Below are 12,519 nucleotides of genomic sequence, written 5' to 3'. Positions count from 1 at the left end.
TGTTAAAATGCCTCTTAAAATGAAATGATGTTCATTATAATTGGAGTGCACATTTATTTTTGTACTACACTGTAAATGTGTGCATATATGCATTTAAATGAGTATATTAGGGTGTGTAATGCACCAGTCACTGTATATTAAATAAACTTCAAGCATATATAATGTGCATGATAATTCATATTAAGACATCCCAGACAAATTCACCATGCATTCAGTGTGCGGAAAAAAGTCAAGCCTCCATTCACCAACCTCAACATCATCTCATTCTAATCCACATTTCTTATGTTTGCTAATTACAGAGCCACTCATGTCCCTGTCTCCGATTATCATTTCACATAAAAGGCACAAGTTTAGCATAAATTACGAATATTTCTGCATATTAGCCAGTGAAGCCATGACATGTTAATGACCCTGGTGTCAAATGGCAGAGAAAATGAAAGAGAGATAATCTGACAGAATGAAAAATAGAAAGAATAAACACTGAAAGAGACTGAGAAAAGAAAGAGCACCTTGACATTTAGAATTGTTTTAATTACTTTTCATCAAACAAGAAAAAAGAGCCAGTTTTCATATTAAATACACAGACGCATCTAAAAGCAGTGTGAGCAAAATGCAAAGAATTCAAGATAGAGAGCACTGACAACCAGCAATATTTTGCATATAGTTAAAGAAAACAGGACTAAAAGTGAAGAAGCTGAGGTTGAAAAACTATGCATGTTGTGATTTTCTTGATTCTATTGTCCACTTCTAGACTAAATATAGTGTCTGTCTGTTTGTCTTTTCTCTCTGTCTTTCTGGGTAAGGGCAGGGAGGAGAGGCCATCCACACAGCATTGTGGGGGTTAGAATGTGGTGACATCAGAGGAAATGTCAGAGATTGTGGGAGGCAACGTTAAAGAGAAACTCAGCTCCGTGCCTGAAAGCCGAACTGACATTTTTGGACAGTCGGAAAGGTCAGGCATACCTTCAGATGAAAACTTATTACTCCTTCCACAGTACACACAGCTGGCTAAAATAATATCATGTTTTTACCGTATTTGCTTGAGTTTCATGCTCATGTGTTTTGCTACATAACCATGAATGACAATTTATATATCATAAAGTATTGCATAAATATATGCACCATGAAAATAAATGATTTTGTATATATAATATGTATGCACCACCAGCTGATTTATATAAATTATTATTATATTAGTTTCATTTATTATTTGTGGCGTCCTCCTTGAAGCAATACACATGAGCATGAAACTCAAATATACAGTAAAAATTACTTGTATCTAATATATAAATATCATATTTACTCATCTTTTTTTTAGGATTTTATGCTCATGCTCAAGATTTAATGCTCATGTGTGAAGCTCCCAGGAGAATAATTCATTAATTCTCTCACACACACACACACACACACACACACACACACACACACACACACACACACACACACACACACACACACACACACACACACACATTTAATATGTGCATAATGTATATATATATTTATTTTAATGGGTAAACATAAGTATTTTTTCATTCATTTTCATGAAGAGAAGATATAATATGACCCATAATACATACACATTATTAATACCACAGTCCTGAATTGTTACTGTTAGGCTCTACAACCCATCATAGTCTAACGGATTTCAAACAAAATCTTTTTTTAACATACGTTTCATGCTTGTGTGTTGATCCCAAGATGACACCATGAAAATGAATTTCAAATGGATTTAAATTACTTATATATGCATGGTAATTCATATGTGTGTGTGAAAGAGAATATATTCAGTCTACATATACCTTGTATAATGTTAAACTACAGGCCAAAACTGTTACCTTTGGCTGCTGTGCCATTGAACTCAGCGACCCATCATAGTCTAATAGATTTCAGTGAATTTTTAAGTGCAGATATCTGTCTGACAGCTTCATCTGAGGCCTGTTCCATCTGAGACAGACTTTATGTAAATAAGTTTGGCTCTGATTGTTAATTAGGGCTTTAGGTGATCAGTATTCATGAGTGTGCGTGGCGCGCTGCTCTCGCCGGGTGTGTCTGTGCTGCACGGGGGTTGGGGGAGCGCTGATCTGGCTTCAGTGACCAGTAGGAAGTATGCGCGCCACAAACTTGCCGGAATACTGATGAGGGAGGTGAGAAAGGCACCAGTTCACCAGGGAGAACTAGACGCTTCCTCCATCTCATGCACCACCAGTGGACTTTACACAAGGTGCATATTTTAACGTGAGAGCGGTTCGATCAGTTCCTTGGCATACTTACACACGCGTAAACCAAACTAGCTTTATAAAATAGAAAACATGCATGGGTCAGATGACCAATAAAGCCCACCTAACCCCCAATCGGCTATGGCAAACATATACCCGCAGTGTTTACGGCCACACATGGGTTTCAATAGGCCAATTTGATGAAAAGCCCCTCATTGTGCTTAGCGGGATCCTATTCAATCAGCCGTGCCTGTTGGAAAACCATTCCTACACACCACAGAGAGGTGTCTCAGAGGGCAGGAAAACGCCTTGAAAATGAGAGGAGGAAAATCTGAAATGGCTGAAGGTCTAAAAGGTGGAGATGCAACCACTCTGCAGGCTGTTGCGGCCTTGAGAGAGTCCTCTTCAAACAAAAAGCCAGGTAGATAAATAAACTTCATCCTTTTTAATGTCTTTGACTGCCCAGAGAATAAAGCAACACCGAAAGCTTTTTCCTCTCAGTTTTATTAAGTCTATAAAACTTGTCTTGACAGACAGAAAAGATGTTGCTAGCAGAAAGCGGTAGGTATTTAAAAACACACAAAACGCTGTGTCGCTGGTTAAAAAGCTCTCCTCTGTGATTTAACCTTTGGGTTTATCGTTAAGAAAGTGACAGTTGAATGGATCCGCAAAGTACGTGAGGTACATCAGGATGAGCGAGGGAAAAAGTGTTTGACTTGTCTGTGACAAAAACACACGCACAATACACCGTTCTCAAACACTTTCAGCACTCTTGGTATATACTGCCCCCTGGTGATCCTTACAGTTACATTAAACAACTCCATACAAATTTTACTTAGATATCACAACAGTAAAAAAACATTAGTATGTCATAGATTCTGGAGCTATGATGGACAGCAATATATTCAGTAAATGATTACATGAATCACTTTATGGTGCTTTTTGGAGCTTTTGTGAATTATTACAATGTTTTAATCAGCTGTTTGGACTCTAATTCTGATGGCACCCATTCACTGCAGAGGATCCATTGGTGAGCAAGTGATGTAATAAATTTCACAAAAATCAGTCATGACCAAGAATGAAACTCATCTTTATCTTGAATGGCCCAACAGGACTATTTTTTAAAGCAAATGATCAATTTTGGGTGAACTATTCCTTTAACACAGCACCACCCACTCGGTCTTTGCTATTATATTTTTCTCTAAATCTGAAAGATTACAAACTTTGCTTGAAGTTTACGAACAAATGTTATTTATTAAAGCTCAAAAATACAAAAGACAACATGTAGAAAATAGTATCCTGGCAAGTTTCTCAGGACTAATTTCTTTGAGGAAAAAAAAAAAAAAAAAAAAAAAAACTTTAACCCTGCAATACAAGCTTTCATTTAAAAAAAAAAAAAAAAAAAAAAAAATTACACATGAATTCCGTTGAGGCAAAGTTTACTCTTGGCATAATATTGTTCATGTGAGAGTCAGTTAAAAGGCTGGAAAAATCCTCCTTCCTGAAAGCATCACTGAAATCAGTCAACAAAACAGGAAAATGCAGGTAAAGCTTTCAAAATGTTTATCATCATTCATCCAAAATACTTGTAATGCTAAAAACACATAATCAGATAATCTTATGATAAGAAACAGGAGTCGTTTAAATATAGCGTGTCCCGTTCATTCTGGTGAAGAGCCCCTCTTCCTCATTTATGAACACTCCCATATTCAGACTGGCCATCAATTACCTGGAAAAAAAAAAAAAACAAGACACCATAGTAAGTCCCATCGTTCTGCAAGACTCTCACCGGTAGCTCTATATTTTCTGGAGCCAGGTTTGAAAGCCAGAGCCAGGTCCATTTTTAGCACACGTCAGTCATTCAGGAAGCCACATGCAGTACATTGTATGGTTGTACACTGAACATACACTTACTCCATAATCGGTGATGGAAGTTACACATTTTGTTGAGGTGTCATTAGATTGAGTCATTTCAAAAAAGTAATTTTCAAAACACTCACACCATGACTGCTGGAATTCTTTAAAGTTCAAGTCAAAATCTATAAATGTGCAATGCACACAAAAACATGCTTAGAGGAAGGAAGATGCCCATTAAATAAACAAGAGACTATTATGAGTATCAGACATCATTTACATTACAAACTACACATACATAACTCATCCCTGACCCAGACACACCTTGCTCTTGCGACAATGAAGTAACCAACACATCTGGAAGACGCCTATACGTTCTTTTCATCCTGTTATGTTTCCGGTCAGGCAACAAAAGAAACTACGTACGGTCCCAAATGCTCACTGGCTGCCTTTATTTGATCAAAAATACAGTAAAAACACAAATATTGTGAAATACTTTATTACATATTGAAAATATCTTTTCTATTTTTATTTACTTTAAAATGTCATTGGCAAAGCTGAATTTTCAACATCATTGCTCTAGTCTTCAGAGTCACATGATCCTCAGAAATTATTTTCATATGCTGATTTGCTGCTCCAAAAAAAGTGTCTTATTATCAATGTTGAAAACATTTTGTGGAAGCCAAAATTTTTTGTTGAATTGAAAGTTTGGAATGGTAGTGTACGTTTCAGCCCAATAAGTGGTCAACAAGTTGGTTAACAATGCAAAGCAAGGGCTTTCAATGTAATTTGGCAATTACTCCCTGTAATTGACAAAAATGTTGACCCACTCATTAATATTAATATTTCACTGATGTCTATCAGTTTACTCACGGTGTGTGTGTTCATGGGCAGCTCCCGTCTCCTGGAGCAGTTGGGATCCAACCCTGGTTTGGAGCGTTTAGCCTTCTGAAATACAGCCAAGGCGAAAAGAGACACTGTTGCAGGAGGGCAGGGGTCAAAGCTTGAATGCGATTTAGATAAAAAGGAGGTTCTATGAGGTCCTGGATTAGAGCTGCAGATGTTTTCAGCACTAGAGACGTTTGGATCAGTTTGGGTAGAGTAGGATTTCGGATTGGAGTAGTGAAGATAACATGCATATTTGGGCTTTGAGTTCAAGTTTGCACATTGGTCAAGGTCTTCATCATAAGTCTGCATTTCCTGCTTACTCCCGTTTTCTTCGTCCTCTTTATTTTCACTATTATTGTTATCACAGTAGACAGGTGGTGGAGGTGACGGGAAGTCCATTTTTTGCATTGTTGTCTCTTCTTGATTGTTTGTAAATTCTCTTTGAATCCTTCCCCAAACATTTAATTTTTTCAAACCACCATTATAGCCACCACCAGCTAGAAACTTCCTTCTCCTCTCTTTGTATTCTTCTACCCAATCCTTTTCTTCTCCAGTTTCCACCAAAGCATGCTCTTCCAACTCCTCTTGCTCAGGGCCTGACTTTGGATCGATTGGTGACCTGTCAGCAAGTTTATCAGCTAGTTCTGAAGGATAAACCCAATTGCCTTTTAGTTCTAGATTATTCATTGTACTGCCTAAATGTTCTAGATTACCAAGGCCTCTTAGGGGTGATTCTGAACTCTCTAGCTCCATGTGTTCTGGATAAATACATTGGTCCTCTTCATTTTCAAGTTCCAAATTCTCACTCTCTTCATCTGTCCAAGTTTGATTCTCTTGCTCCACAGGCTGTAGATGTAGAACCTCTGGTAAGTGCTTGCTTTTATCTGAACCCTTGCACCCATTTCTAAAAGGTTCAGTTGGGACTGCTTCCAAAAGCTCTGTGGTGGAGATCTCAAGTGCATCTGGGTCTCCAGGGCACAGCTCTTGTTCGGCTTTAGCAGTGTCGGGTGTCTGTAAGGTTAGTGGCACCTCAAAACATTGCCTGCTCTGCTGACGTCTCTGGGGAACAACGGTGAAGGTGGTCAAACCTTCTCTCTCAGAGGGGTTTGTCAGCAGCTCACAGCCAGAAAGAGCCTTAAGCTCAGCCTCAGGGGTGTGATGCTCAGAAAACAAACCTGTAGAAGAATCTTCTGCTAGCTGATTCTGGGATATACAAGAACTACGGAGGAAAATGAGAAGAAATCATCAGTAACCAGTTAAGTCAAGAACACAAGCAGTGAACAGTGAAAAACCAAATATCTAGAAGGTCAATTTCTATATTTCTAAAGGAAGTTCAACTCAAGAAGTGAATTCAGCAAAATGAACATACTTAGCAGATAGCGTTCTCTGTTGCCGTGCCTGCAGAGATTCTGCAAGTTCACTCATAACTTTAGCGATTGCAGGGCAGTGGTCAGCAATGCGAGCTCTGTATGTGTCTGAACTCTTGTCACCCCCTTGAGCATCCTCTACTGAAGCGAAACAGTGTTATGACAAAGATGCTGTAGTGTTTTTACTTGTGTATAAAACCATCTCATTTGCAACCTCTCACTAATATTACACCTTAAGCAAAACAAACAGCACAGTATGTATTTTCATTTAATTTATTCAAATATGAATAAACTTCATCTCAAGTTAATTTGGCAAAAAAAAATAATGAAATATTAAATATATTGAATAATTAATGAAATTCTGTCTGAAGAAAAAGAACACAAGACAAATCACACAGAATGTTAATACAAATTTAACATTAAAATGGTTCTAACAATAAGCAAAGTTACAAAACTAAACTAAAATTCAAAATGTTGGATATAGCTGATTAATTTGTTTGGAATTTCTGAAGTTTTAATAATTTTAGACAAATTCTTAAAAGCATCCCTAATCACCCTAACATATTAAAAAAAGTCATTGACATTTAATAAAGCTGAACTGCAATTATGTAGACTGATTACAACCATCTTTGGAGCTGTGCCTCAAGATTAAGGCACAAATATTGTGATAAAGTGCTACAGATTTGCCTGACAAACACTGAAATGACTTTACAATAATAATAATAAAAACTAAAACATACAAACACTACAATGAAACCCATTTGTCTTATTGACCTGAGTGTGTTACTTCATCCTCTAGAATTCTACATTGTTTATACAAGGTGATTTAACAAGGTGAAAGAGACATCACATTACAGTGTAAAGCAACAGTGACATTAAACAAGGAAGCCAATTAAATAACAGAACAAGACACAGAGTTCAGTGCAATGTGCATAAGACATGAAGGCTATGTAAAGACACAGAGGACAAATAGCCCATCACCGATGAAAGCAGGAACAGAGAAGCATGCATGGAGGAGAGGAGGAGGAGGAAAGGAGACTGTGCTGGCTGTTAGGCTCCTCCTCCTGGCAGTACAGTGTAAGACAAGAGCAAATAATTAATATAACAATTTGGAAACAAAAACATAGTATTCATTCTCACAGTTCAAGCATGATTCTATGCTGAAATTGCACGTACTTGGCATCTAGGAAACCAGCACTAGCATGCAAACAAGTGTTCACAAATGCTTAAACATAGAAAACTAAAAGAACACTTATGAACAAAAATAAATGCATACCTTTGTTTGAATCGGATGGGGTGGGGCCATCACACGGAGGGGGCGGAGCTCTCCGTTTAGTCCTTTTAAGGGAGGACTCGGTGGATGAGATACGACTGAGTTGACCCTGAGCAAGGCACAGAGAGGTTATGTTTGGTCTAAAATACTAACATGCTGCTTAATGCATATTGCACAGTAAATACTTTTTGCACAGTAAATAAAATTATGCTGTAGTTGTCGCATAACCTCATTACATTGCTTATTAAATTGAGCAAATTGTCAGTCGTTTAATTTATTGTTAAGAAAATGTAATTGTTTGAAAATGTATTAACTTTTGGCAATCAAATAATGAGTAAAATATAAGGCGTTAAAAATTGCAGCTGTTATTACAAGCTCATTCGTCACAGTGGACATCCAGGGTCAAACTGAGCGCATTGCACAAGAAAAAAAACATTATATGGAAATATAAAAGGCTAATTCAAAATATCAATAAATACTATAATAGTATATAAATAATACTAAAACAACACTGATGCATGTGATATGAATATTGGATGGCCAAGGGTACAGGTGTGTTTGGACTTGTATGGAGAGGCCCACAGCAATCCCACCTGTTTTCTAGCAGAGTCACTCTCTAATAGGTCGTAAACGTCTCTGGTGTGATGCCCACAGGTGACACTCAGGGATGCCATCATAGGAGGCCGTGGAGCGCGTCTCTTCTTTGGCATGTCGGCAGGGACCATGGGTAAGGCTGAGTGAACGTTAACACCATTCACCCTGTCCGCACATTGGCCGTTCCGTTCAGGAGAGTTTGGAGCACTGCCAATCACAGCCTGTAGAAGAGGGGGAAAAAAAACAATTCCCTGAATATGTTTAGAGATAATGAGGCATAAACATGAGGCAAGATAAACAGGTGCAAAGGAAAGCCGAAAGATAAACGGATGCAGAGACAGGTGGGTGGACCGGTACAAGTTTTTACAATGTTACAGTTCAGTTATGATATTTACCCTCATCATTTCCTAAATATGACAACCAGCAGGTTGCACAGATTGCAAAACCAGACAGACTGACAGGTGTACAAACCTGCTCATGTGTTTTTTTGCTTTTCTTGAATAAACTAAAGAAACCATTGTTTCCCTTCTCTCTGTGGTTTTTTTCTTTAACTGAAGATTTCTGTTCTTCCTCACCACCTGGTCAAACACAAAAGAGCCTCTTAGATCAAACAAACTTTTGTGGACAAACATCAGCTGTGTGGAAATTGCTGGTGCAGTATAAAAAAAATTATTTATGTTACAAAATGTGGTTGTTTGGAGTTTGATACCTTTATTGGTTAATACAGGATCAGCAGGATTGTTTAGTACCACTTTAAAAAGAAAAAGAAAAATTCAACTTAACTTCAAAAGATTAATATTACTCCATTTATATGATTAAAAATAGGTCAGACAGATGCCTCGTTCAAAAATCAAACATAGGTCTCATTCACTAACTGTGTGAATTATGAATTTGTGTGTGAAATCTACATATGAACATTTTCATAAATATCATACAGTTAATTACAATTAAAAATTATAAACAACAACAAATAATAGCAACTGCATGGTTCCTCTGCATAAAAACCTAAAAGGTTGTGTAGTAAGCAGAATATGGAGACGGTTTAGGTGTGTTTCATGCAAATGAGAATTACAGTCACTCATTTATGATATTCCAAATTCATTAACATGAGGTAAAAATTCACATGCTTACGCACATGAAAATGTGCAAATTAGGTGTAAATTTATCATAGATTGTGAATTTATTGAATAATTCAAGCAATTATTAGTGAATGAGACCTATACTGTGTATTAAACACATAGTATGTACTGCACATTGTATGCTGCTTTTAAATTAATTTGATACAGTATGCAAACGTTGCTACAATGTCACTACAGTGACTTTAATTTCCTAACCTTTAATTTCTTTGGCATACAGCTCCCTGATTCCATAGTCGTTGAGTGTTTTGGTGAGATCCAGAGGTTCCTCTGATTGATGTGTCCTCAGTAAGATAGTGGTATCAGGGTCGAACTCGCACTTCTCACACACTGTGGGAATCAGCTCAGCCAGTGGCACTGTAGGATTGACCCGTGCTACTGCCTTATGGGACTTCTTGTAGTTTACCAGAAGGCGAACTGTTGCCTGGGAAATTAAATTTTGAGTGTTCAATCTTTTAATGCCAGATATAGTGACTTTAGACAGACCTTGTGTCCAACCTGGGTGACCTACTATAAAAGTATGACAATTCAGACTCAGCAATATACACTTGTTTTATTACCAAAAGGGTCCAAAACTCAAGATTAACTGCTTGATATTTGACAAAACCCACTAAATATTTAATTGAGATGATATGGTAATCAAGGTAAAATTATAAGATATGGATATAATTAAGCTTTCAATTAGACTTACCACAGGAACATGAGGTTTCTTCTTGTTGTTATCACATCCTTTAGTTTGCAGGACAACTCTTTCAAACTCAAGAGAGCCAATCATGGAGTTGGGTTTGAAATTGATGTGGTTTTGATTTGTGGAAATAAGCTTAATGGCATGATCCGATGGAACGAGATGGTGTTGAGCACACAGTGTAACCAAAACATCCATAACTGGTTTACTGCAAGTGCACAGACATACGTCATTTAAAATATGACCAGATGGTCATTTCAGTGCAAAAATTGGTGAAAATGTGGAATATCACTCTTATTTTTCCCCTCTCTCTGACCTGCCATGCACTGCGGCTGTGGTCTCCTGTCCTCCTGGGAGCAGTACAGTCAGAGTGATGTCCCTGTCTATGAGATCTTCTTGGGGATCCATAGGTGCGTGTTATAGGTAGTATGAAGGACAGATGACACTCTAGATTTGGGTTGTCCTATTGATGAAGCAGAAAAATAAATCGAGGGGTCATTCAAAGAACACACTATATATATAAATATATCAAATTCATCCGAGTCGGAATGATATTAGAACCCATCCAGATACGGTCACTCATGGATTTGCTTGTAGCTCTTTGGAACAGAGGCAATTGCGGCATCCATTGTTATGCACTCATGGCAGAATGCTTTGTGATGAATCACATCACCAACCTGTGTGAAAATCCTCTCTGAGTCTCAGCTATGGCTGTGCAGGGGAGATTTCCAGATATGTTTCATTGACTGTACTTTCTGCTATGGTCCCTGTTAGACATGGAATCACAATTTACATTTGCTTTACTTTAAGCTGTAAAAGCACAAATCCCATGTTCTTTGGAGCAATAACTCTGTGATATCTCATCATAGTATCAGCTTAAACTAACTTTAAACTAACTACTTTTCATGTTATGTTAATCTTCAACAAATCGATTGCCTCTAAGCTCCCCTCCAAACGACAGTTAATTGTAGAAATTAATAATTATTTTTGTTTTTGATTTTATTCAAAATGCATATAACTCTGTCCCACAATTTTTTCCCACAACTTCCAACACAGCAGGCAAGAAAATAATTCCTTATTATGCATTACCGCTCAAAAGCTTGGGGATTTTTCGGTAATCAGTTCACAGAAATTAAAACTTTTATTTAGCAAGGATTCATTAAATCAAATTGAAGTAACATTAAAGACTGGCTGCAAAATAAAATAAAAAATAAATAAAAATCAGCTTTTCCATCACGAAGTTACATTTTAAAAATATTTTAAAACATAAATTTTTACATTTTAATATTTCATAATTAATATTTTACTTTATTTTAGATCAAATAAATGGAGCCTTAAAACAAATTGTGGTGTATTTAACTAATGTATATTTTCACATATATTGTGTTAATTCAACACTTTAACAAGAAATGGGAACAAGCTTGCCCAGCTTGAAATGTGAAACCTTGTTACTAATCCTGGAGTATTTTTTTTATTTTATTTTATCCAAATCTTTAACTTAATTTATATTAATATTAGGTAATATGTTAATTTAATGCTAAATTTCGGTAATAGTGTTGGTAAGGCCGTTTTACCCTATTCGTTGATACATACCCAAACAAAATCACGTCCAAATCACAACAGACCGTAAACTCCAAATTTGAGTAAAATAAAATGACTTAAAATGGACTGTAAATAATAAAAAGCTATTCTGAAAGTGATTAATTTTTTTTTTTTAAAGTTGGAGAGCCAACGCCTTTGGGTGTGTATGGTGCTCGTTTGCTGGAGCGTCACGTTTATCATATCTGGGCGTGAGCTCTACTTCACGCCTCCCCGCCGCTGATCATCGGTGCAAAGCGGAGAAATGCATATCAACCCACGCGTATTTCCCACGAGAATGAACTCGAAAAAACCGTAATAAAACGCCAAACGCACGTGCACCTAGTGCGCATTTAGCGACCATGGCCATCCAATCCTCAGTAAGGGCACTCAGAAATCCACATTTGGTTCTTAAACAGACATTTAAACCACGCTAATTAAATTTTTCTTTCGTTCACAAATTGCAATAGTAAGCCTCACCATACATTCACAACAACCTTAAAAGGTCTGTTACATCGCAGCAGGATTAACTTAAGTACTATCAGCTCACCGATGCGCACGCAAAGTTTTGGACACAAACACGCAATGTGTGGCACCTGTATCTTATTCAAATCCTTATCTTACCTATCTTCAGTCCTCTATAAGGGGGTTCTTCCAACAACTGCCGTTTAAAAACAAAAGAAGGACTAAATGAGCAAAGAACCAAGTGGATGCAAAGACAAGCTTTTGTAATCCTCTAGTGTTGTCAGCAGCCTACCTTATGGACATGCCCAGTGCTGTGACATCAACAAATCTGTTTCCTGTGTGTGAGAAAGAAACAGAGACGGTGATATATAACATTGTTTTAAGGCTAATGAGTTGACATGATTAAGATTTTACTCAAAGCTACATATGAAAAAAAATCATTTTTGTTGAGGAGAAATAT

At 37.1% G+C, this 12,519-nt stretch overlaps 1 protein-coding gene across 3 annotated transcripts; it reads right to left on the bottom strand.

Moving 5' to 3' along the window:
* Positions 1-3,449: 3,449 nt before the first annotated feature.
* LOC306844866 (uncharacterized protein) lies at positions 3,450-12,354 on the bottom strand. 3 transcript variants are annotated; one of them, XM_079377286.1, is made up of 12 exons: positions 12,219-12,354; positions 10,694-10,783; positions 10,333-10,479; positions 10,023-10,224; positions 9,530-9,755; positions 8,905-8,946; positions 8,667-8,773; positions 8,195-8,416; positions 7,605-7,710; positions 6,331-6,466; positions 4,947-6,180; positions 3,450-3,948 (listed from the first exon to the last, which is right to left on the bottom strand). In XM_079377286.1, exons 3-12 carry the CDS (start codon positions 10,422-10,424, stop codon positions 3,907-3,909), a joined length of 2,409 nt encoding a protein of 802 aa, XP_079233412.1. In that variant the 5' UTR covers positions 10,425-10,479; positions 10,694-10,783; positions 12,219-12,354; the 3' UTR covers positions 3,450-3,906. The 3 variants fall into 3 exon arrangements, with proteins under 3 accessions (XP_079233412.1, XP_079233410.1, XP_079233411.1); XM_079377284.1 differs by lacking the exon at positions 3,450-3,948 and having other exon boundaries at positions 4,793-6,180; positions 6,331-6,469; positions 12,219-12,329; XM_079377285.1 differs by lacking the exon at positions 3,450-3,948 and having other exon boundaries at positions 4,793-6,180; positions 12,219-12,329.
* Between the last annotated feature and the right edge of the window lie 165 nt (positions 12,355-12,519).

The sequence above is a fragment of the Barbus barbus genome (genome assembly GCF_936440315.1).
Source record: "Barbus barbus genome assembly, chromosome: 25".
Classification (NCBI taxonomy): Eukaryota; Metazoa; Chordata; class Actinopteri; order Cypriniformes; family Cyprinidae; genus Barbus; species Barbus barbus.
The sequence above is the reverse complement of the archived record's forward strand: the minus strand, read 5'-3'. Positions and strand labels throughout refer to the sequence as shown.